This window comes from Sorex fumeus, unplaced genomic scaffold (assembly GCF_029834395.1).
Source record: "Sorex fumeus unplaced genomic scaffold, SorFum_2.1 ptg000073l, whole genome shotgun sequence".
Lineage (NCBI taxonomy): Eukaryota > Metazoa > Chordata > Mammalia > Eulipotyphla > Soricidae > Sorex > Sorex fumeus.
This window is the reverse complement of record NW_026606130.1, coordinates 1,070,538-1,097,248: the sequence shown is the minus strand read 5'-3', so window position 1 is coordinate 1,097,248 and position 26,711 is coordinate 1,070,538. Positions and strand designations below refer to the sequence as shown.

Below are 26,711 nucleotides of genomic sequence, written 5' to 3'. Positions count from 1 at the left end.
GCAGGGAACTGGAAAATGAAAGCTTTCACGTTGAAATATTTGTAGGGTTTTTCTCCACCATGTTCTTGCTATGTTCTTGAAAATGTGAGCAATATTTCAAAGTCTTCCCACAATCCTAATATTCACAGTGTTTCTTGTCAGTGTGATGTTTTATAACGTGTGGAAGGCAAGATTAATGCACAAAGATCTCTCCATATACTTTACATGCATGAATTTTCTGTACATATTGATCTATCAAGGCAACTTCAAGTTTTTTTCAAATTTCTTACACTAAAAATATTCTTCCCACATGTCTTAGATGCTCTTGCAGCATCATGATAGATACAGTTTTTCTATTTTTATTTCCATATTAGAATTTAGACATAAGACATGCTTGTGTACTTTCCTCACATTGATAAGGTTTGAAGTCTTTGCTGGTTCTTATGTTAAAAACAATTGGGGAAAACTTATTAAGCTTACTATATTCATACAGTTTTATTCCAGTAGTAAAACTCTCATGCACAAGAAAATCTGTAATATGGTTTGAGGTTTCTGCACATTCACTGTATTATTTCACAAAATTTCTCCTTCAAATGACATCTCAGAAACCTCTCCTGGGTTTGATGTTGATCTCCACTGTTATTAAATGTCTGGTTTTCTAAAAAGAATAAACAGTAATCATTTCTTATAAAACTCACTAGTTTCTCTCCATTGGATATTTCATTCCCCATATATCCCAGTCAGGATTTGCTCCATTGTCTTTATTTTTAGCTCTGTTTTCCCCCTTCACTTCTTTGTTAGTGTTGCTATTGTTGTGATGCAAATACACTTACTTATATTAGCAGGCAGATCACAAATTTCAGTTGTGGTGCTCACACTCTTTGGCTGGAATGCTTAACAGGATTTACACTTAGGTTTGGCACTTTACACCACTGTGTTGCTTTCAATGGGTCATACAACTTAGTTTTGGTAATCATAAGCATATGGTTTTGGTGTGCTATAGATTTCACAAGTTTTTGTGGACAGTGGATCACAAATGGCAGTGCTGCTAAAAATGAAATTTATATAGAGAGAGAGACTGAGAAGCTAATTCGTGGTTTCATTTTTGAAATGCAGATACTCTATCACTGAACAACATTCCTAGGGGCCTTATGCACTGTTTTTAAATTTAGTGCAACAATCCACCTAAGACATTTCCAGAGGACAGCCTAGGCATGATTCTAACAAAGCCCATAATTCTGAGGTGAAATTCACAAGCACATCCTTAAAGACCACTGAGTTCTTGGAAGGGAAAAATTTTGAAAATTTCACTTTTTCCTTTTATATCTAACAACAGATACATAACTCCCTCCTAGAATAAGGTAGACACTGCAGGCATAAAATAAAGGCAGTCATGCTCACAGCCGACCCTCAGAGGCTTCCCGATTCCCCCCATGCATGAGATTGAATCCTCTGAAAAACCCAGGTATGCAGGACTTGTGACTGAAATACAGGCTTCTAGAGTCGGGAATGGGCCCCCTCTACCCACTTCCCTGAGCTTCTGCTTTTCCGCAGTCACGCCCACAAACTGCCTCTGGGTGCCATTTAAGCGCATTAATGGCTAAGATCCAGATGCACAAATGAATCTCCGAAGAGAGCAACATGCTGCAGAGATGCCTCCGGATCCTAAAATCACCATCCAGTTAAAAAAAATTAACTCCAAGTCTAGCACCCTATGAAAAAATTTTAGAATTCCAGGAGCACTTCATGCAATGATGTCACTGATATAACAAGAGTATCAAATCACATTTGATGGCGTATATGGTTGAAGTCAGCCAATCTTTATTAAATATATATAATACATAGGCCAGGATCCAAAGATCCAAAGATCCAGTTTGGGACTGGACCTGTCAGTAGCTAGACAGTTACACCCTCCAACTGCCGTGTAACCCCAACAAAGGCCAGGATCCAAAGATTATCACAACAAGCTCCCGGGAGAGCACAAGGCAGAGTCTCCTACCCTGTGTCTGACTATCCTCGCCAGGGCCCAACAGCTGAAGACTTCCAGGCCCCAACCAAGGCCTTACTGGAGCCACTCTCCACACACATGGATAAGCCTCAGACATAACCGAACTGGCAGAGGAACCCAGGTGTGTGGGACCCGGGACTGAGATCTCTAAGCCTGCACGGTTTGGGACTGGACCTGTCAGTAGCTAGACAGTTACACCCTCCAACTGCCGTGTAACCCCAACAAAGGCCAGGATCCAAAGATTATCACAACAAGCTCCCGGGAGAGCACAAGGCAGAGTCTCCTACCCTGTGTCTGACTATCCTCGCCAGGGCCCAACAGCTGAAGACTTCCAGGCCCCAACCAAGGCCTTACTGGAGCCACTCTCCACACACTTGGATAAGCCTCAGACATAACCGAACTGGCAGAGGAACCCAGGTGTGTGGGACCCGGGACTGAGATCTCTAAGCCTGCACGGTTTGGGACTGGACCTGTCAGTAGCTAGACAGTTACACCCTCCAACTGCTGTGTAACCCCAACAAAGGCCAGGATCCAAAGATTATCACAACAAGCTCCCGGGAGAGCACAAGGCAGAGTCTCCTACCCTGTGTCTGACTATCCTCGCCAGGGCCCAACAGCTGAAGACTTCCAGGCCCCAACCAAGGCCTTACTGGAGCCACTCTCCACACACTTGGATAAGCCTCAGACATAACCGAACTGGCAGAGGAACCCAGGTGTGTGGGACCCGGGACTGAGATCTCTAAGCCTGCACGGTTTGGGACTGGACCTGTCAGTAGCTAGACAGTTACACCCTCCAACTGCCGTGTAACCCCAACAAAGGCCAGGATCCAAAGATTATCACAACAAGCTCCCGGGAGCGCGCGGCCGCATTTGCGGCCGCACGACTATTTATTTAATTTTCTCTAAATTTTCAGGATACCTTAAATATCCTTAAATATCCAACCCACACGGCAGAGCCTGGCAAGCTATCCGTGGTCTATGCCAAATAGACCAAATTGATATGCCAAATCCAGTAATAAATGGATCTCATTTCCCTAATCCTGATTATGCAGAGTCGAGAAGGATATGGAAGGAGAAGCTGATAAAACACCAAGGCAGACATGGGCTGCCAAAACGCAGAAAAACAAAAATGATTGTCTGTACTTTTAATGCTCGTACGCTGGCATCTGCTGCATCCATTGAAGACCTTATGGTACAAGCACGAAAGATCAAGTACGACATCATTGGTCTGACCGAAACGAGAAGTCATCAATCCCATCATGCTGTTTTCGACACTGGAGAAGAACTGTTCCTTGGAACATGTGATAAAAGAGGCGTCGGTGGTGTCGGTATCCTTGTCAACACAAACTTAGTCACAAGCATTGATTCATTTGAATGCCTAACAACCCGAATCGGACGATTACACTTGAATAAATGTGGCTCACTACCGGCAGTTTCTATCTTTGTTGTCTATGCACCAACATCCAGTTATGGTGAAAAAGAAACTGAGAAATTCTACATGGAGCTGGAGAAATTCTATAAAGAAGATCACACCTTCTACAAGATCATTGTCGGTGATTTTAATGCCAAGATAGGACCAAGAAGATCAGTCGATGAACTCCACATCGGAACCCATGGCCTGGAATGGAACGAACAGGGTGACAGACTGTCTGAGTTCATCATGTCAACCAAAACCTTCCATGGTAACTCACAATTCCAAAAGGCTGAATCTAAACGTTGGACATGGGAGTCTCCCGATGGACGGTTCCACAATGAAATAGACCACATCATATTCAATCGACGGTTTTGCCTAACCGATATTGCTGTTGTCCCAAAATTCCAAACGGGATCAGACCACCGTCTTCTTCGTGCAAAATTCTACCTCACAGAACGAGGAGAAAAGAATGCAAGGTTTAAGAAGAAGACTCCCAGAACAACCACCAACTGGGAACTCTTTGGCTCTGTTGCAGCAACATGGGAAGATGCCGTCATTGACAACATTGATGAGGAATACGATCGAATGATTCAGCACCTCCATGATTGTGCAAGGAATGCCAAGAGAGAGATAACCACAAAAAACAGTCTTTCTTCGAACACTCTTGAACTTATTCGCCAACGTGGCATGGCACGTGCCTCAGGCAACCACAAGCAAACGTCCGAACTGGCAAAACAGTGCAGAAAAGCCATCAAGGATGACCTCAAAAACAGGAGAGCAGCAGTACTGGTAGATGCAGCAGAAGCTGGGAAAAACATTCGTAATGCCCGCCTGTCCTTCACCAACTACAAAACCAAGATGACTGCCCTCCGACATCATGATGGATCTATCACATCTTCCAGAAGGGCAATGGAGAAGATTATTCATGACTTCTACTCAGATCTCTTTAATAGCCACATCCACTTGCCCACATACCACATACCACATGATGGATATGTCGTTCCCAATGTTCTCCCTTCCAAAATCCAACATGCCATCTCGTCGGTAAAGAAACAAAAAGAACCTGGCCCAGACAAGAACAGACCTGAACACCTGAAGAACTTACCATCAGTACTCATCAATACATTAGCTCGACTCTTCACACGCTACCTGTCTGAATGCAAGGATCCATCCCAATGGAAAACCAGCAAGACTGTACTACTATACAAGAAAGGAGACATCCACGACATTGGCAACTATCGCTCAATCTGCCTATTGTCTGTCATCTACAAACTATTCACTCGAGTCATCCTGAATAGGATTAGCAGAACACTAGATGAAGGACAACCATGTGAACAAGCTGGATTCCGAAAAGGATTCAGTACCATTGACCATATCCACAAAATAACCAAGCTCATTGAGGTATCTCGGGAGTTCAAGATGCTGCTCTGTCTAACGTTCATTGATTTAAAGAAGGCCTTTGATTCTGTTGAGACGGAAGCGGTCATGGAAGCCCTAGCCAATCAGGGCGTACAAACTCAATACATCAGGATCCTTCGTGAGCTCTATTGCGGATTCACTACCAAGATCTCACCATTCTACAAAGAAGTAATCATTCATATCAAGAGAGGGGTTCGGCAGGGTGATACCATTTCACCAAAACTCTTCAGTGCCACCCTCGAGAACATCATGCGACGACTAGAATGGGAAAACATGGGAGTGAAGATAGATGGTCGGCAACTACACCACCTCCGCTTTGCTGATGACATCGTTCTAATAACACCAAACATCAGCCAAGCGGCACAAATGCTTGCGGACTTTGACCGTGAGTGTGGAAAGGTCGGACTACAGCTGAATCTTACGAAGACAATGTTTATGAGAAACAGCCTTGTTCCTGACGCTCCATTCGCTCTCAACGGAACCACCATCTCCGAATGCAACAGTTATATATACTTAGGTCGAGAAATCAACATGATGAATGACCTGGCACCTGAGTTACGCAGGAGGAAGAGAGCGGCTTGGAATGCCTTCAAGAGCATTGAAGAAATAACTAAAAGGACAAAGAACCTCCAGCTACGAGCACATCTCTTTGATTCCACTATTCTTCCTGCATTAACATATGCCTCAGAGACCTGGACCCTACGAAAACAGGATGAGAACACTATTCGGGTCTCTCAAAGAGGAATCGAAATAACTATGCTTGGAATATCACGATTCACTCAAATGAGAGATAGAATCCGGAGTTCTGATCTTCGTCAACGCTCAAGAATCAGGGACGCTGTCTCATTTGCCAAGACATCAAAAATCAGATGGGCTGGACATGTAATAAGGTTTACAGACAACCGCTGGACTAGAGCCATTACTGATTGGATTCCACGAGACATCAAAAGATCACGTGGACGCCCACCTATAAGATGGTCAGACTTCTTCGTCAAGACCCTAAGTGATCGGTTTGAGGCTCTACATGTTCCTAAAACAAACAGATACCATTGGGCTACGCTAGCACGCAACCGGGATGAATGGAGACGTTACTGGCACCCGCTCGAATAAATCGATGAATAACGGGGATTAAGTGATTAAGTGAAGTGATATAATACATACATATATACATATATATGTAATATAGCACACAAGACTCAAACTCTAACAACATATTAATGGTATCTAATACAGGGGCTTAATTGCTCCAAGATGAGATACAGTGTTCACACACTTTCCTCTAAGGAAACTTCTTGATCATTTTTAGTCAATGCAATACAAAATAAGTTAATTAGAATCTGCCTTTGGGGTAGGCTTCGGTGGTGGTGGTAAAACTCAAAATAATGGTGGTGGGAAGGTATAATGATGGTGGGATTGATCTTGGAATATAGAATGTAATCATTTACTGTGAACAACTGCTTGAAAATAAAATTTTAAAAAATAAAATAAAAAATTTTTAAAATAAAATAAAATCTAAGGAATGAGATGCAAAAAAAGGAAATAGTGTTGAATGTGCAAATTAGTTTAGGTTAAATGGCCATTTTAACAGTGTTTATTATTATTCATGAATATTGGGATTTTTCCTTTTTGTGTATTTTTTTAACAAATCTTATAGTTTTACTGTATAGGTCTTACAGTTCTTTGTTAGGCTTATCCCAGAGAAATTGTACATTTTTTGTGCAACTGCATTTGGGAACATTTTCTTAATTTCCATTTCCTCTAGCTTATTAGTTACATAAAGAAATGATGCAAAGGATTTATGCCTTTTACTTTGATCAGGAAGTTCACTGATGTTAGGAAATGTAATGTCACAGACTCTGTTCTTCCATAACAAACTTCGGTAGATAACAGCAGTGTTGCATGGTACAGCAGCCATGCCACAAAGTCCTTTTCTTATTCCCACTTCTACAAGTCCATGCACTGCAGTCACTATCCTTCAGGTACACAGAAATGGGTCCCTGAAGCAAATTAGACTGAGAGTTGCTCTCTATGGCTATCAGACTGAGAACTGGTGAAATTTTTCTGAAAATTGTAGTTGATATCTGGTTGTGCTTGAATGCAATCATTGGCTTCTAGAGTCTATTCATCTGTGTCTCCAAAAAAATAGTAATATTTAATTTATAAGTACCTCAATTGAATTTCCCAATCAAAAGAAAGAGAAGTCGCAGTGGATTATATATAAAAAATAAATAAAGGCAGTGTGCTGCGTCTTGTACACTTTTTAGATAATAAAAATGTTTCAAGTTGGCAGTATTTCTCACATAAGTAATTGCATTCGCAGATTTCCATAAAATAAAAGTAACTGAATCTGATGGAGATTTAAGTTTCTGATGGAACTTTAGCCACAGTATTGGTCTCTCTGTGCCATCCTTTCTAGACCTGGAAGCACCAGCAGACGAGAGCAATAGTAGGACCAATTTAATAATCACTATTTTTGGAGTCTTGTATTTTTTTATTTTTATTTATTTATTTATTTATTTATTTGGGCTGGAGCAATAGCACAGCGGGTAGGGCGTCTGCCTTGCACGCAGTCAACATGGCTGACCCGAGTTCGATTCTTCCGCCCCTCTTGGAGAGCCCGGCAAGCTACCGAGAGTATCTTGCCCACACGGCAAAGCCTGGCAAGATCTCCATGACGTATTTGATATGCCAAACACAGTAACAAGTCTCACAGTGTTACTGGGCCCGCTCGAGCAAATCGATGAACAACGGGAGGACAGTGACAGTGATTTATTTATTTACTTTTTGCTTTTTGGGTCACACCCGGCAATGCACAAGGGTTACTCCTGGCTCTGCGCTCTGGCAGTTCTCAGGGGACCATATGGAATGCTGGGAATCGAACCCGGGTCGGTCGCGTGCAAGGCAAATGCCCTATCTGCTGTTCTATTGCTCCAGCCCCCATGGAGTCTTGTTTTTTAAAGAAAAAAAAATTTTAAACCACAAGCGGTGACAGAGACACTTTGAACCATTTATTCTTGTTAAAAGTACATGTAATTTAACAGTAAAAAAAGAGAATTGTAGATCGGCGGGGATAGCTCAAAGAACTACTGTGAATGGTTCTTTGCTTTTTGTTGTTTGTTTTTATTTTGGGGTCATAGCCAGTGGTACTCAGAGCTTACTTCTGGCTATATGCTCAGGGATCACTACTGACGGGTTTGGAAGACCGTATGGGATGTTGAGGATAGAACCTGGGTGGACCATATGCAAGGCAAGTGCCCTACTGGATGGACTATCACTCTTGCAGAAAGCTCAGTTCTCTCTCTAGCACCACATAGTACCCTGAGCACAAAGATGAATGTGGCCTCGCCTTTTATAAAAAAAATTGAATTCAACAAATATTGATTCAACCCACTTCTACATCAATCATCAATAATTTCAGAAGAGAAATGTTTCTTTATATTAGAGTTTTGTTGTTCCATCCATTTCTTTATATGTAGCACACTTGAAGTCCCGACATACCATACTTTCTCTTCTCAAATATAAGGCATTTATTTATATATTGACTACTGGCTCCTACATTACTTCAATCCTGATCAGTTAGCTCAGTCAGTTAGTATCAACCAATCCTGATTTGGGAGGAGCTCGCCAGGAAGTACTCAGGAGGCTGGGCTCCTCTAAGCAATCTAGGCCAACTGGAGGTTCAATGCAAGGGCCCAAGGATACAGTGCTGCTATGGTCCTGTGGTACCATGTATTACCTGGATCACCCTGGCAGTTCTCAGGGACCTCAAGAGATCTCAGCAGCACTTAAGGGTCTCAAAGTTGCATTGGTAATTATCTGGTAACCAAGTGGAAACATAATGAGACAAGGTCAGTCATATGCAAGGCAATTGCCTTATCACTGTGGCCTCTGATAGTTTTTAATAGTATATTCTCTTTTTCAGTCTTCATATAGCAACACACAAAAATACATCTGCAGCATTAACTTCAATAGCTAGGATTATTAAACTAAAATCTGTCCATTGGTTAATTTCTGCCTTCTACATTGAACTAATTCTAATCTTTTATTTGCTTAGTTGTTTTCTATCTGGTTCATCTACACAATGTTGAGAATGTTTTAAGGTCTCCAACTTATCTCAATTAAAAAAACATATGATAAACAATGTCACATATTGTACTGTATATGTTTATCAGTAGATATGAACCTTTGTAGTTTTTTAAACTTACTTTCCAGTATTTGATGAAATACCCAAAAACTGTAGTAGCAATGTACAGGCAGTAGAGAACAGAATAAGCTAGAAACTGAAGGAAGAATTTGTAGTTGGAAAATCCAATGCAGTTATTGACCCTAAAAATGAAAAAAGATAACTTAGAATACAGACTCTCATATAAAACAAATACTTCATTATGTGTTGTATTGAAATTCAATAAAAATAAAATTTTTCTTAGTTGGAACATCAAGAAAAATTTCCAGAACCACTTGTTCCTTCTTTCTTCTAGGCACAGGGAGAATTGACTCACCCATTAATTTTGAATTGGTTCCTGACATATACAAGTTGTTTTCTTGAATGTGGGTGCCCTATTATATTTGTACAGTCACACATAATTATAATGTGACATACTCTCTTTCTTGTTAGAGTATTTCAGACTCTAGTCTTCTAGGTCAGAATGGTTCTCTAAGCCATAACAAATTCGGAGAACTGCTGACATTAGTACTATGAATTATTTTTTATTTTGGGGGGCCATATCTGGCGATGTTTAGGGGTTACTTTTGGCTCTACACTCCTGGCGGTGCTCCGGAGACTATATGGGATGATGAGAATTGAGCCTGAATTAGCTGCATGCATGACAAGCACCTTATTCACTGTACTATCGCTCTGGCCCCAAGATTTTTAATGTTTTTACAGGTAAAAATTGATTTTTATACTGACAAATTGGAGAATTACTTAGGTTCTATTTTTTAGTATGTCCAATTACTAAAAATAAGGTCTTGGAGATCATTAACATTATGATCCTCAATATTCACTACCTTAACGTTGGTAGTAAATTCTTGCTCTAAATTGTTGTGCTTCCTTCACCCTGAGTCCCCAAGACAAATCCCAGTGAATTATGACATCAAAAATAAGCATGTTACAACCATGTTTAGAAAACTGGGCATATTAACCAACTTCAACCAGTTTAGAGGAGAGAAATCAATCAAAAGGACATACCAAGGGCAGTGGTGGTCCATTTTTAATACACACCTATAAAATAAGGAACAGAAAACAAAGTGATAAATTAGGCTATGGAAATGAAATAGCAGCTTTTCATTCATATCAAACTCTTAACAGCACTTTTACATGCTATCAGTAAACCTAAGTTTCTACTCCAGCAATTACAAAGCTATTGTAGTTTCAGTTATAGATGAGACAATAGCAATACTATATAGGATCATGTTGACAGCAATCATATGTCTAAAAGTACAAGTTTTAAAAGGGATTAGGAAGTCTAGTATATTGAAATAAAGAAATATCTAAAATAAATCCTTTCAATTTATTATTAATTAATGGAAGTACGGAAATAAATATGTTACTATAATCAGCAATAGATTAAAGGTCAAGAAAAAAGAAATATGGAGGAACTGAAGAAGAAAGCCATAAAAATTTATTTATAAATAAATCTATTAGGTTTTATAAAGCTAATAGAATTTGATTAATGAAATATATATAGTGACATTGATTTATGACAAAAAATACAAAATAAACATCCATATATTTATACTGATACAAATAAATGTTTAATACATAAATAAGTGAGGTATGAGATAAATATCCCAGAAAGAAAAATTCCAAATATACTAATATCAAGGAAGAGAATAGCTCTTGATTCTTTAAAGGCTATGTACAGTAACTTTTCCTAAAAATCATAGTTTTAAAGGGCAAAGGGTATTTTTAGTGGATAAATATAATAAGAACTTATTAATCAAACAATCAATTTTAACATTGCAGTGATACCCTATTTGTAGTATATATCTATGGACTTCCTCCTCAAAATACATAACCCAAGTCTAATAATGATAAAAATGTCAGACAAATTCAATTGAGGGATATTATACAAAATATCTGATCATTAATATTAAAAACTGGGCCAAAAAGATAGTACAGCAAGTAAGGCACTTGCCTTGCATACAGCTGACCCAGCTGACCCAGGCTCGATCTCCAGCACCGCAATATGGTCCCCTGAGCCCCGTGAGGAGAAAACCCTGAGCACCATCGAGTGTGGTCCCCAAACAAACAAACAAAAAACCAAAAAAAATGTTAAAGATTATCAATAACAAGTACAGTCTGAGAAATTGTCATATCTAAAAGTAGCCTAAGAAGGTAAGACTTGTGGTATCTTGGATGGAATTCTGGAAACAGAAAAATAAAACAGTTGGGAAATTTTGTAAAGTGTGTACTTCAATTAAAATAATTTATCAACATAGTTCATTAATTGTAGCAAATGTACCATGTTAAGGTATGATATTAAAAAATAGAAGAAATGGCTAAGAGATATAATGTTTTTTCACAAAGCCCTACAAATCTCACGCTGTTCTAAAGCAAAATATTTACTTTAAAAGTGGGTTTTGAACACAAATTCCCACCTAAAAATAAATCAATCAAGAAGTAGTGTTACATATACACAATGCAATACTATGCCAGTCTAAAAAAGGACAAAATAATACAATTTGAGGTAACATGGATGGATCTAGAGATAACGTGCAGAGAGAAGTCAGTCAGAAGGAAAGGGATAGATACAGAACAATCTCTCTCACATGACTTAATGTTACACAGCAAGGTAGCACAAAATGTCCAAAGACAACATAGTGGGAAAACTGATACACACAATTAAGGTTGGGTAGAAGGATTGAGAGGGAGTGGTGTTGAAGTCCTTGGGAGAGGTAGGTGGGTACACTGGTGATGGATGTGTTATAGGAATTATGTAAATGAAAGCTATTATTAATAGTATTGGAATCCATAGAATCCAAATAAATAAAAATAAATTTAAGTAGAATACTTTGAATTATCATCCCTATGAGGGTTTTTTTGGCACATGCTTTTTATGGGCAAAAGAAAATGCTTTTATCTAGGCATAGTTACATGTTAGATACATCATTTTGTTATCTAAAAACACAGTAATGGTCAAACTCATCCCAGATGAAATATTGTTCTCACTTACATAGCACAAACAGAGCAGTGGTGGCAGCGATCTGGCTTGATCAAATGACACCGGTCACAAAACCGTACAGCTATGGGAAAAAGAAGGTGATTAGCTTCAGTCAGCGATTAATATACTATTAAATATTTCACTAGTGGAAGCCTTGCTGTACACAGATTATTATAATCAAACTCATCTACCAAGAAAAAAAGATAGATCATATAAAAGATTTATGCTGATTTTTTTCTTTGTGGCTGAATCTTGATATATATTTAGGGGGGTATAAAAGAGAGAGGCATTTTCTTCATATATGGATATATGGTGATAAGGTTTTATCCTAGAAGACACCTGCAAACTGCTTGAGTAATCTTGGTAAAATCATCTTTGCCTGCTTTGCTTGAAGTTTCCTATTTGGAAACAAAAAAATTAAAATTTATCTTCTGTTTCTAGAGATTGGATTATACAATGGAGATAGAACACCCAAGACATGGTAGTCAGAATGGTTCTTAAAATAACAATTTAGAGAGTAGACAAGATATGTAGAACAATAAGATCATAGATGACAGAAGTAAGGTGGGGTGGGGAGATAAGGAAGAATATAGTGAGACTTGCACATGGTCCCACAGCAAGCAAATGGAAACACTGCAATGGATCATTTTTTCCTAACCTTAGTCAGAGTTCTAGTCACTTAGAAAATCAAAAATAAAAATCACTCTAGGTCCCTCTCTCTTTCTCTGTATTCTTCCTCATCTCCCCACCTTCACCTTCTTCCTTTTTTTTAAATTAAAGTAATTTTCCTTTCTTTTAAAGTTTTTTTTTGGTGCCATGGTGATTGTATAGCAGATAGGGTGTTTGCCTTACATGAGGCCAACCTGTGTTGGAACCTCAGCATCCCATATGATCCACAGAGCATTGCCAGAAGTAATTCCTGAGTGCAGAGCCATTATTAACTACTGAGCATTGCAAGGCGTGACCCAAAAAGAAAAAAAAAGTTTTTTTGGTATGTCACACCCCGCGATGTTCAGGACTTAATCCTGTCTCTACACTCAGGGATCACTCCTGGTGAGGCTCGGGGGATCATGCAGAATGCCAAGATCGAAACCAGGTCAACTGATTGCAAGGCAAGAACCCTGCCTGCTGTACTATTGCTCTGGCCCCAAAAGACACTGTCTTTTCTGTCTCATTTTCTTTGTGTTTACTAATAAAGGAATTCTGTATTAATTTGATGATTGTAAAATGTAGCAATTGAATAATTCCATCTAAAGTGTACAATAAGCACATACAATTGATTCAAAATAATGAACAGCTAGTTCATCAACATTTGTGTTCATTTCCAGAATATACACTCTCTGAGTGGGATGAGGTAGCTAAAATATGATTATAATTGAGGCAAAGAGAAGGGGATTGTAACACGCAGTTTTGGTTCCTTAAGAATATTTTTAAAGACACAGTCAATATCCTTGCCAAATTTAAGCCAACATTATCTCTTAGACAACTGCTATTGTTGTCCACTCTGTTGTTAATTTTTCCTCCACTCCCCAAATGCATTTCTTAGAGATCATCCACTGATATGTTGGGGGGTGGGAGGGATACTGGGATCCGTGGTGGTGGAAAATGGGCACTGGTGGAGGGATGAGTATTTGATCATTGTATAATTGAAACCCAAGCACAAAAATCTGTAAGTCTACAACTGTACCTCGTGGTGTTTCACTAATAACATTTTTTTAAAAAAATGTAAGTCAGACCATAGTTCTCACTACTTAAAATTTTCAGTGGATTTCTAACTCTTTGAAAGAAATCCAAACTCCTTACCTTGACCTGAATCATTTCTCCCCTGCCTACCTCCTCAAATTTAAGGTTTATGACTGTCCACCTGCTATATTCCAGTCACAATGGATGTCTATCTACTCTTATAATATTACACTCTTGCTACTATCTCAGAGTCTTCTGTAGTTATGGTTCCTTCCATCTGGATGCTAGTCCCCCTGACCACTGTAAAGCTAGTTGCATTCTACAATTCAGGATTCAGCATGGCTTCTCTACTAGTCTATATAAGGGATGCTATTAAAATGCTTATAGGGTCCAGAGAATATTGAGTTGTGAGTAAAACAGATAATTGAAAATGGTGGGGAAACCTGGGACATTATGCTTCGTTTAAATAAAGTAGTTGCTATTTGGCTCTAATTTTTGACATATAGAAATACAGCTAGAATGTTGCCTGAATTTTCAGAACAAGGAAGAAATAAAGATTTTCGTGTGGAAATAAAATGTAAAAATTAGTAAAAATGTAGAGTTATAAAGAATGCAACAGAAGATAATTTCACGTTCATTTCTTTTCATCATATTTCAGTATGATGAAAAAAATAATTTTTTTGTTTTTTTTGAGTTACACCCGGTGATGTACAGCGGTTACTCCTGGCTCATGCAATAAGGAATTACTCTTGGCGGTGCTCAGGGCACTATATGGGATGCTGGGAAACAAACCAGGGTTGACTGCGTGCGAGGCAAAAGCCCTACCAGCTGTGCTATTGCTCCTCCAGCCCCCTGAAATAATATTTAACATATGTAAAGTTGCAAAATAGAAATTATATTAAGTGTAAATCACAACACTATGAAGGTAGAAATTAACCATATAAAGAATATGTGGAAAAGCAACAACACTTGGAAAATGAAGAAAATGCTGCCAACAAACAATGGAATCAAAGAGAAAATAAAACGACAAGTTAAAAGATACCTAGAAATAAATGATAATAAATATATAAACTCTAAAAATCTATGGTACGGGGGTATGGTGCCGCCAGCAAGTCAATCTGTACCTGTGAGGCGAGTGCATCAGCAGCCTGATGGTGCCTTCAGACTTCCAGATACCCAAAATTGCTACTGTGCCTTTGGCCAGACCCCAAAAACTTGGGGCAAAGTTTACCAAGAAAGTAAACAGCCAAAAGTTAGGTATGTGGGAAACACCCACAAACCACCTCCGGCTCAGCTATATAATTGGAGGCAAGGCCTCTCTGGTTCCTGATTGAACTGCTTAATGGCCATGATCCCAGAGACTCAGAAACAAATCTCAAAACCCAGCAGCTTTTGGCAGAGATGCGTCTGGACCCTGCAGTAGGTTACCGGTACTGGGCCAACCCAGGCGGGAATAGGTTTCGTGCCTTGGCCTGTTCCCCCTGGCGGCCCAGTGGCCGCCATCCTTCAGATTCCACTGGATAGTCAGGTTTGGACCCGCAGTGACGAGACACACAGGGCCTCACAGGATAGGGGTGGAGCCGGGCTTGTCCTCCCCACCCCAACGAGACCCCAAGTCATCGCCCACCAACGGCCTATCTGGCTCCTGATCCAGCTGCTTGACGGCCATGATCCCAGAGACGCAGAAACAAATCGCAAAACCCATTGGCTTAAGTGAGAAATGCGTCCAGACCCCACAGTATGTTACTGTCGCCGGGCCACCCCAGGGAGGAAAGGGTGTTGTCACTCCGCCTGCTCCCTCTTGGCGGCTCGTTGGCCGTTATCCTCCAGAGGCCGTTGGACAGTCAGTTTTGGACCTGCAGTGACGAAACATGTTGGGCCTCACAGGATGAGGGGGGAGCCGGGCCTGTCCTCCCCACCCCAACGAGACCCAAAGTCATCGCCCACGAACGGCCTCTCTGGCTCCTGATCAAGCGGCTTACCGGCCTTGATACCAGAAACTCAGAAACAAATCTCGAAACCCAGAGGCTTTTGGTGGAAGTGTGTCAGGACCCTGCAGTAGGTTACTGTCACTGGGTCACCCCAGGGGAGAAAGGGTGCTGTCCCTCCGCCTGTTTCCCTCTGGCGGCTCGGTGGCCGTCATCCTCCAGAGGTTTTTGGACAGTCAAGCTTGGGCCCGCAGTAACGAAACTTGTTGGGCCTCACGGGATAGGGGCGTCGGGGCGGGCCTGTCCTCCCCACCCTAACGAGACCACAAGTCATCGCCCACGAAGGCCTCTGTGGCTCCTGATCAAGCTGCTCAATGGCCATGATCCCAGAGACTCAGGAGCAAATCTCGAAACCCAGTGGCTTTTCAGCCCCAGAAGCACAAGGACTTAATGCAGAACCCAGCAGCTTGGAGCAGAAAAGTGAACGGACTATGCGTTAATCCAGGCAATTATGTCTGCCCGGAAGGGAAAGGGTGTTGCCCCATTCGCCCTTTCCTCCCTGGAAAGAAGGATGGCGGCCGAATGGGAGCCTTGTGGACAGCAGGTATGAGCCGGGGGTGTGGGGGCGACTAAAACCTCATGGGAAGGGGGGCGTTCTGGTCCGCCCTTCACGCCCTACCGAGGTCACCAGTTGCCCCCCACAAGCGGCTCTCCAGCACGGCCACAGCCCCAGAAGCACAAGGACTTAATGCAGAACCCAGCAGCTTGGAGCAGAAAAGTGAAAGGACTATGCGTTAATCCAGGCCATCATGTCTGCCCGGAAGGGAAAGGGTGTTGCCCCATTTGCCCTTTCCTCCCTGGAAAGAAGGATGGCGGCCGCATGGGAGCCTTGTGGACAGCAGGTATAAGCCGGGGGTGTGGGGGCGACTAAAACCTCATGGGAAGGGGGGCATTCCGGTCCGCCCTTCACGCCCTACCGAGGCCACCAGTTGCCCCCCACGAGCGGCTCCCCAGCATGGCTACAGCCCCAGAAGCACAAGGACTTAATGCAGAACCCAGCAGCTTGGAGCAGAAAAGTGAAAGGACTATGCGTTAATCCAGGCCATCATGTCTGCCCGGAAGGGAAAGGGTGTTGCCCCATTCGCCCTTTCCTCCCTGGATAGAAGGATGGCGGCCGCATGGGAGCCTTGTGGACAGCAGGTATGAGCCGGGGGTGTGGGGGCGACTAAAACCTCATGGGAAGGGGGGCGTTTCGGTCCGCCCTTCACGCCCTACCGAGGCCACCAGTTGCCCCCCACGAGCGGCTCTCCAGCACGGCCACAACTCCAGAGCACAAAAACCAATTTCTTAACTATCTGACTTTCAGTAGAAATACTTCCAGGGTCAATAAGTAAAATAGCAGAAATCCAAAACCAACATTTAATTCTTGAACCCAGCTGTAGAAAGCAAATCACTTCACAATGCTTTTTCAGCATGTCTGATTTGGAGGGGGGGGGGATCTCTAAATAATAGTGGTGAATCTTTTAATGAAACAATGAATCTAATCAAAGCAGATAGAGTGTAAACTAGAATTCATCTGCCTCACAGGGACTGGGAGGGGTGGGGGGTAGGGTCTTATTGGTGTTCTTCATGGTAAAAAATAAGTATTGGTAAAGGGAAATGTGTTTGATATTTGCATGACTGAGACCTAAACCTGAAAGCTTTGTAACCTTTCCCACAGTGATTCAATAAATAAATAAATTAAAAAAAAAAAAAGAAACCCAGTGGCTTTTGGCAGAAATCCCTCCAGATTTAAGTGTTAAAATTTTGGAATTTCAAAATCACATGGCCCTACTGCAGCCACGCGACATCATATATTATTCATAACCAACAATAGAACACAAATTTTCTATTGTTGCCTTTTCAGCATATCTGAGTGTTGGGGTAAAATCTCAAATAATACTGGTGGGTCTGGTGTCGAAATATTGAATGTGATCAAAGTAGAGAGAGAGTAATGTGATAATCATCTGTCCCACAGGTAGGGGGAGGGTGTGGGATGGGTGTATACTGGGTTTTAGGTGGTAGAGAATGGGCACTGGTGAAGGTACGGGTGTTTCATTGTATGACTGAGACTTAGACCCAAAAGCTTTGTAACTGTTCTCACGGTAATTCAATAAATAAAATTATAAAAAATAAAAGAAAAGTAAGATGGAGTTCGTGCACAATTCAATCAGCTAATAAGTGGCTGAATAAATAGCAGTACTCCTACAAAAAAATCTGTGGTACACAGCAAAAGCAGCATCAAAGGGAGAAATTAATAACGATACAGATCTACATTAGGAAAGATCAAAATTTCAAATCTATAACCTAAACATACCTCGAGAACTTAGAAAAGAAATAAGAAATGAATATCAAAATTAGTAGAACAAAGGATGTTACAAAGCTTAAGCAGAAATCAATGATGCAGAAATGAATAAAACTAGAGTCAATGACACCAGGAGCTAGTTTTTCAAAAGAAAAAAAAAATAGAAAAACCCTTAACTTGACTCACAAGAAAAAAAAAACAATTAAATTAGATCAGAGATGAAAGGGGAGAAATTACCATAAACCCCTCTAAAATACAACAGATTTTAAGAGGTTACTACAACCAACTCCTTGAGTTAAACTGAAGAACCTGGAGAAACATTTCAATAATCTTACCATATTAGGACCTCCTAAAACCGAATAAGAAGTAGAAAACCCCAACGTACTGATTACAAGAAGAAACTAAAAGAGCAATTTAAAAAATCCTCAAAAACAAAGCCCTATTCCAGGTGGGCTCGCTGGCGGATTATATCAAACCTTCAAAGACTTAATACCTATACTCCTCAAGATGTTCACAACTATCAAAGAAATGGGAAACTTTCCGAACAGATTCAATTAAGCAACATTGCACTAATTACAAACTCATATAGGCATTACTAAAATAGAAACCTTCCGAACAAATTAACTGATGAATATCGATGTAAAAATCCTCAAAAAATTTTAGTAAACTGAATTCAATATATCAAAAAGATCTTACATCATAATCAAGTGGGATTCATTCTAAGGATGCAAGGATAGCTCAGCATAGGCAAATCAATTAATGTAATCAATTAATGTAATACATAATAACAAAGTACCTCCACTACACAGCTGCCACCACACCCCAGGATGCTTTCCGGACCCGCGTGGCAGCTCCGGCTGAGACTCACGGACGACTGAAGACCCACAGAACAAGATAAGTGGAACTCTCTGTGACCTTGGACTCCAGGCTCCAGGACCAAGGGACAGAGATCCTCTGCTTGCTTCCACCAACCACAGGTGACAAAGGGATTCTAATCAGGAGCCCCACCCTACCCTGCCCTGTCTGCTTCCACCAACCACCCAGGGATCGGAGTTCGCACAGAAGACCCACCCTACCCCTACCGGGACCAGATAAATACCCCACTGGCAGACACTACCTCCACTACCCAGCCGTCACCACACTCCAGGATGCTTTCCGGACCCGCGTGGCCGTTTGCGGCCACGCGACACATCATAAAGCACTAAATACCCACTAAATACCCATTTTCCGGAATGGTTGTACCATATTGGATAGGGTTCAAATATGGTAACACCTACGAGGGCGATTAGAGGTCACCCCAAGAGCCTCGATCCCTCTCGGAAAGACTGGCAAGCTACCGAGAGTATTCCGCCTGCACAGAAGAGACTGGCAAGCTATCCGTTGTGTATTCAATATGACAAAACCAGTAACTACAACTGGTCTCATTCACCTGACCCTGAAGGCTTCACCGACATGGCAGCACTGAGAAGGATGAGAAAGGAGAGGCCGATAAAATCTCAAGGCCGAACTAGGCTGCCACAACGAAGGAAGACAAAAATGATCATCTGTACTTTCAATGCACGTACTCTAGCATCAGATGCATCCATCGAGGACCTGATGGTACAAGCACGAATGATCAAGTACGACATCATTGGTCTGACCGAGACAAGAAGGCACGAATCTCACCATGCCGTTTCTGACACTGAAGAAGAATTATTCCTTGGAACATGCAATAAAAGAGGTGTCGGAGGCGTCGGTGTCCTTGTAACACAAACTTGGCCATGAGCATTGATTCATTCGAATGCTTAACAACCCAAATCGGACGTTTACATTTGAATAGATTTGGCTCACTGCCAGCAGTTTCTATCTTCGTTGTATACGCACCAACGTCTCATAATGATGAAAGAGAAATCGAGAAGTTCTACATGGAGCTGGAGAAGTTCTATAAAGAAGATCACACCTTCTACAAGATCATTGTGGGTGATTTTAATGCCAAGATAGGACCGAGAAGATCAGCTGAAGAACTTCACATCGGGACCCATGGCCTAGAATGGAATGAACAGGGTGAGAGACTGTCTGAGTTCATCATGTCGACCAAGACCATCCATGGTAACTCACAGTTCCAGAAGGCCGAATCTAAACGTAGGACATGGGAGTCTCCCGGTGGACGATTCCACAACGAAATTGACCACATCATATTCAATCGACGGTTTTGCCTGACTGATGTCGCTGCTGTCCCAAAATTACGAATGGGATCAGACCACCGTCTCCTTCGTGCAAAATTCTACTTCACACAGCGGGGAGAAAGGGCTGCAAAGTTTAAAAAGAGAACTCCCAGAATGACCACCAACTGGGAGCCCTTTGGCACTATTGCGGCAACATGGGAAGATGCCATTGTTGACAACATTTATGAGGAATACAATCGACTGCTACAGCACCTCCATGAATGTGCGAGGAATGCCAAGAGCGAGATAGCCACAAAAAAACGCCTGTCTTCGAAAACTCTTGAGCTTATTCGCCAGTGTGGTTTGGCGCATGCCTCAGGCAACCGTAAACTAACGTCCGAGCTCGAAAAGCAGTGCAGAGATGTGATCAATGAAGACCTTAAAGACAGGAGAGCAGAAGTGCTGGTAGATGTGGCAGAAGCCGGGAAAAGTATTCGTAACGCCCATCTGTCCTTCGCCAACTACAAGACAAAGATGACTGCCCTCCGACGTCCTGATGGATCCATCACATGCACCAGAACGGCAATGGAGAAGATTATCCATGACTTCTACTCAAATCTCTTCGATAGCCATGTCCACTTGCTGACATAGCAAATTCCACAGGATGGATATGTCGTTCCCAACGTTCTCCCTTCCGAAATCCGACACGCCATTTCGTTGGTAAAGAAACGAACAGCACCTGGCCCAGACAAGGTCAGACCTGAACACCTGAAGAACCTGCCGTCAGTACTCATCAATACACTGGCTTGGCTCTTCACACGCTACCTGTCTGAATGCAAGATTCCATCCCAATGGAAAACCAGCAGGACCATACTACTGTTCAAGAAGGGAGATATCCATGACATTGGCAACTATCGCCCGATCTGCCTATTGTCTGTCATATGCAAGTTGTTCACTGGAGTCATCCTAAATAGGATTGGCAGAACACTAGATGAAGGATAACCATGCGAGAAAGCCGGGTTCCGCAAAGGATTCAGCACCATCGACCATATCCACACAATAACCAAGCTCATTGAGGTTTCTCGGGAGTTCAAGATCCCGCTCTGTCTAACGTTCATTGATTTAAAGAAGGCCTTTGATTCTGTTGAGATGGAAGTGGTCATTGAAGCCCTACCCAATCAGGGCATTCAAGCCCAATACATCAAGATCCTCCGTGAGCTGTATTGTGGATTCACTACCAGGATCTCACCATTCTACAAAGAAGTAATCATTGATGTCAAGAGAGGGGTTCGGCAGGGTGATACCATTTCACCGAAACTCTTCAGTGCCACCCTCGAGAACATCATGCGACGACTGGAATGGGAAGGAATGGGAGTGAAGATAAATAGTCGGCAACTACACCACCTCCGCTTTGCTGATGACATTGTTTTAATAACACCAAACATCACCCAAGCGGCACAAATGCTGGCCGACTTTGACCGTGAGTGTGGAAAGGTAGGACTACAGCTGAATCTTACGAAGACAATGTTTATGAGAAACAGCCTCGTTCCTCACGCCCCATTCGCTCTCAACGGAACGACCATCTCTGAATGCAACAGCTATGTGTACCTAGGTCGAGAAGTCAACATGACAAATGACCTGGCACCCGAGCTGCGCAGGAGGAAGACAGCGGCTTGGAACGCCTTCAAGAACGTCGAAGAAATAACTAAGAGGACGAAGAACCTCCGGCTCCGGGCACATCTCTTTGATTCCACTGTTCTTCCTGCATTAACATATGCCTCAGAGACCTGGGCCCTACGCAAACAGGATGAGAACGCTACTCGGGTCTCCCCAAGAGGAATTGAAAGAGCCATGCTTGGAATATCACGTTTCACTCAAATGAGAGAAAGAACCCGGAGTTCCGACATCCATCAACAATCAAGAATCAGGGACACTGTCTCGTTTGCCAAGGTGTCGAAAATCAGATGGGCTGGTCACGTAATGAGATTTAAAGACGACAGCTGGACTAGAGTTGTTACCGACTGGATTCCACGGGATGTCAAAAGACCGGGTGGCCGCCCACCTACCAGATGGTCAGACTTCTTCATCAAGATCATGAATGATCAGTTTGAGGCTCTTCATGTTCCCAGAGCGAACAGATGCCATTGGGCTACACTAGCACGCGATAGGGACAAATGGAGACGTTACTGGCGCCCGATTGAGCAAATCAACAACTAACGGGAAGTTAAGTGATTAAGTGATAATATAACAAAACAAAAACAAACACTGTCCTCCCATTGATCATCGATTTGCTCCAGTGGGCCCAGTAACATCTCCATTTTGAGACTGCTTTTTTTTTGTTTTGTTTTATTTTGCTTTTTAATTTTTATTAGTGAGACATCATGAGGTACAGTTGTAGACTTACAAATGTTTGTGCTTGGGTTTCAATTATACAATGATCAAATACTCATCCCTCCACCAGTGCCCATTTCCCACCACCACGGATCCCAGTATCCGTCCCACCAATATCTCCCACATCCCACCCTTCCTCTGTGGCAGGGCATTACCTTTTGTTCTTTCTCTCTCCTTTTGGGTGTTGTGGTTTTCAAAAGAGGCAATGGGTGACAATCATGTTTAGTCTATAGTCTACTTTCAGCATGCTTCTCCCATCCTGAGAGGATCCTCCCAACACCCTTTATTTGGTGCTCCCTTCTCTATATGACCTGCCTTTCCCCCTGGCATGTTTGACTGGCGTCCAAGCCATTGAGTAAAATTCCTGGTACTAATCGCAGGCATTCTTGGGTGTTAGTCTCCTATTTGGTTACTTTATGTTCCCCAGATGAATGCAATCTTTCATGTTTGTCCATTTCTTTCTGAGTCATTTCGCTTAACATGATACTTTCCATGTAGTACCACTTGTATGTAAATTTCATGACTTCATCTTTTCTAACAGCTACATAGTACTCCATTGTGTAAATGTACCAAAGTTTCTTTAACCAGTCATCTGTTCTTGGGCATTCAGGTTTCTTCCAGTTTCTGGCTGCAATGATAGAGTGCTGCAATGAACAAACAAGTGCAGATGTCAATTCGACTATACTTTTTTGCCTCTCTGGGATATATTCCCAGGAGTGGTATTGCTAGGTCAAATGGGAGCTCAATTTCTAATTTTTTGAGAATCATCCATACTGTTTTCCAAAAGGGCTGAACCAGTTGGCATTCCCACCAGCAGTGAAGGAGGGTCCCTTTCTCACCACATCCGTGCCAGCACCGGTTGCTTTTGTTCTTGTGGATATGGGCCAGTCATTGTGGTGTGAAATGATATCTCATTGTGGTTTTGATCTGCATCTCCCTGTTAATTAATGATGTGGAGCATTTTCTCATGTGCCTTTTAGCCATTCAGATTTCATCTTTGAGAATTTCTATTCATTTCATCGCCCCATTTTTTTATGGGGTTGATATTTTCTTCTTGTGTAGTTCAACCAGTACTTTGTATATCCTCGATATCAACCCCTTGCATTTTGAGACTTCTTGTTACTGTGTTTGGCATATTGAATACATCACAGGTAGCTTGCCAGGCTTGGCTGCGAGGGCGAGATACTCTCGGTAGCTTGGCAGGCTCTCTGAGAGGGGTGGAGGAATTGAACCCGGCTCCGCCAGGCTGGCTGCACGCAAGGCAAATGCCCTACCGCTATACTATCACCCCAGCCCACATGATATAAATAAAAGAAATATAAAAATGACAGATCATGTAAACCAACACATACAAAGCTTTTGACAAAATTTAACATCTATTCATGATCTGTCACAGTCACTGTCCTCCCGTTGTTCATCAATTTGCTCGAGCGGGCCCAGTAACATTTCCATTGGAGACTTTGTTGTTACTGTGTTTGGCATATCGAATACATCACACGTAGCTTGCCAGGCTCTGCCGTGCGGGCGAGATACTCTCGGTAGCTTGCCAGGCTCTCCGAGAAGGGCAGAGGAATCAAACTCGGGTCGGCCATGTTGGCTGCGTGCAAGGCAAATGCCTTACCGCTGTGCTATCACTCCAGCCCATCTATTCATGATAAGATCAACAAAAAAATAGAGATCAAATGAATCTTCCTGAAGATAGTAATGGTCATCTACAACAAACCCAAAGCAGGTCCCCCCAGATGCCTGGAGAAAAGCAGTTCTGAGTGTCTGCCCGCCCCTCTTCACTCCTCTCATTGCACCCATCTTGTTCCAAACCCAGGTCAGTTCAGTCACCAGGTCTTGAACCCGGGACTTCCATCTCTCCCTTCAAGACCCCAGGCATCCCCCCCAGACGCCTGGAGAAAAGCAGTTCTGATCATCTGCCCTCCCCTCTTCACTCGTCACGATGCGCCCATCTCATCCCAAACCCAGGTTTCTGTAGAGGCGTGGCCTCTTCATGAGTGGGTTTCTTCAGAAGTGAGCGTGGCCAATTTTTCGGCGGGCCAATGCTCACGCGGCCGCAGGTAGTTTACCCATACTAAGGAACCTAGTCCCCAAGGAATCTAGTCCCCTACCTAAACAGCAATATGAAGAAACAACACAAATCCCCACCACAAGGGGAGGACAACGAAAACAATCTAGAAGATTCTGTCTATACTGCTCACCTAAGGGACCTCTTTGACATAGAATTAAAATACAAAGTCATGAAGATGTTCAATCAACTCAATGAAACAGTCAGACAGACAGCCAGTAACACTACAACAAAAATCGACAAATTATGCGAAGAAATGAGAGCTGAAATGTCACGATTAAAAGATTACGTAGATGACATGAGAAACTCAGTCTCTTCTCTTAACAATAGAATGACCGCAGCTGAAGAGAGAATCAGTGAGCTGGAATATCAGCTGCACCAAGTCAACAGGCAACAACAAACAGTGGCAAGGGACCTCAAAATAGCTCTACAGAGAATCAGAGTCCTAGCAGATGATTCCAAGAGGAACAACATTAGAATCATGGGACTACCTGAAGCTCAGGGAAACAATCCCAACTAAAAAAACACCGTCAAACAAATCATTGCTGAAAAATTCCCAGAGCTCCACAATGCAGCCATTCAGGTACAAGAAGCCCTAAGGGTGCCAGCTAAAAGACACCGGAACAAAAACACTGCAAGATATATCATAGTTAGAATGATCGATGCTGCCAATAGAGACACAATACTGCAATCACCAAGGGCAAAGAAGGAAATCACATACAAAGGAGCACCCCTTAGATTCACAGCAGACCTATCAGAGGAAACCCTCCAAGCCCGAAGGCAGTGGCGAGATATAGTCATCTAAACTTTGATAAGGGGGCAAGAAAAGTGAAATGGAGCAGGGAAAGCCTCTTTAATAAATTGTGCTGGCAAAACTGGACGGCTACATGCAAAAAAGTGGGCTCAGATATCTGCCTAACTCCATGCACAAAAGTAAGATCGAAATGGATTTATGACCTCAACATTAGACCGGAATCCATAATGTTTATTGAAGACAAAGTTGGCAAAACTCTCCATGATATTGAACCTAATGGTATCTTCAAATATGTCACACCACTGGCCAAGCAAGTGAAAACAGAGATAGACAAATGGGACTATCTTAAACTAAGAAGCTTCTGCACCTCAAAAGAAACAGTGACCAAAATACAAAGACAGCCTACAGAATGGGAAAGGATATTCACCAAAGACACATCCGACAAGAGGTTGATATCAAGGATATACAAGGTACTGGTTGAACTCCACAAGAAGAAATCACCCAACCCCATCAAAAATGGGGCGAGGAAATGAACAGAAACTTTCGCAAAGAAGAAATCCAAATGGCAAAAAAGGCACATGAGAAAATGCTCTACATCACTAATCATCAGAGAGATACAGATCAAAACAACAATGAGATATCATTTCACACCACAGAGACTGGCCCACATCCACAAGAACAAAAGCAACCAGTGCTGGCACGGATATGGCGAGAAAGGGACCCTCCTTCACTGCTGGTGGGAATGCCGGCTGGTCCAACCCTTTTGGAAAACAGTATAGACGATTCTCAAAAAATTAGAATTTGATCTCCCATTTGACCCAGCAATACCACTCCTGGGAATATATCCCAGAGAGGCAAAAAAGTATAGTCGAAGTGACATCTGCACTTGTTTGTTCATTGCAGCACTCTTTACAATAGCCAGAATCTGGAAAAATCTTGAGTGCCCAAGAACAGATGACTGGTTAAAGACACTTTGGTACATTTACACAATGGATTACTATGTAGCTGTTAGAAAAGATGAAGTTATTAAATTTACATACAAGTGGTACTACATGGAAAGTATCATGGTAAGCGAAATGAGTCGGAAAGAGCAGGATAGACACAGAAAGATTGCATTCATCTCGGGAACATAAAGCAAAAAAATGGGAGACTAACACCCAGGAATGGCTGAGATTAGTACCAGGAATTTTGCTCCATGACTTGGAGACCAGCCACACGTGCTAGGGAAAAAGACAGGTCAGATAGAGAAGAGAGCACCAAATAAAGGGTGTTGTGAGGATCTTCCCAGGGCGGGAGAAGCATGCTGAAAGTAGACTATAGACCAAACATGATTGCTACTCAATGCCTCTCTTGCAAAACACAGTACCCAAAAGAAGAGAAAGAGAACAAGGGGGAATGCCCTGCCATAGA

At 42.2% G+C, this 26,711-nt stretch overlaps 1 protein-coding gene across 2 annotated transcripts in view; it reads right to left on the bottom strand.

Moving 5' to 3' along the window:
* ZDHHC15 (zinc finger DHHC-type palmitoyltransferase 15) overlaps positions 1 to 26,711 on the bottom strand; it is a 216,326-nt gene that overhangs the window by 61,803 nt on the left and 127,812 nt on the right. For both annotated transcript variants that reach the window (XM_056130115.1, XM_056130116.1), the window contains 3 exons: positions 11,996 to 12,065; positions 10,009 to 10,041; positions 9,026 to 9,146 (listed from right to left, as the gene is read on the bottom strand). In XM_056130115.1, coding sequence (XP_055986090.1) covers positions 9,026 to 9,146; positions 10,009 to 10,041; positions 11,996 to 12,065 — 224 coding nt within the window. The remainder of the gene's footprint in view (positions 1 to 9,025; positions 9,147 to 10,008; positions 10,042 to 11,995; positions 12,066 to 26,711) is intronic.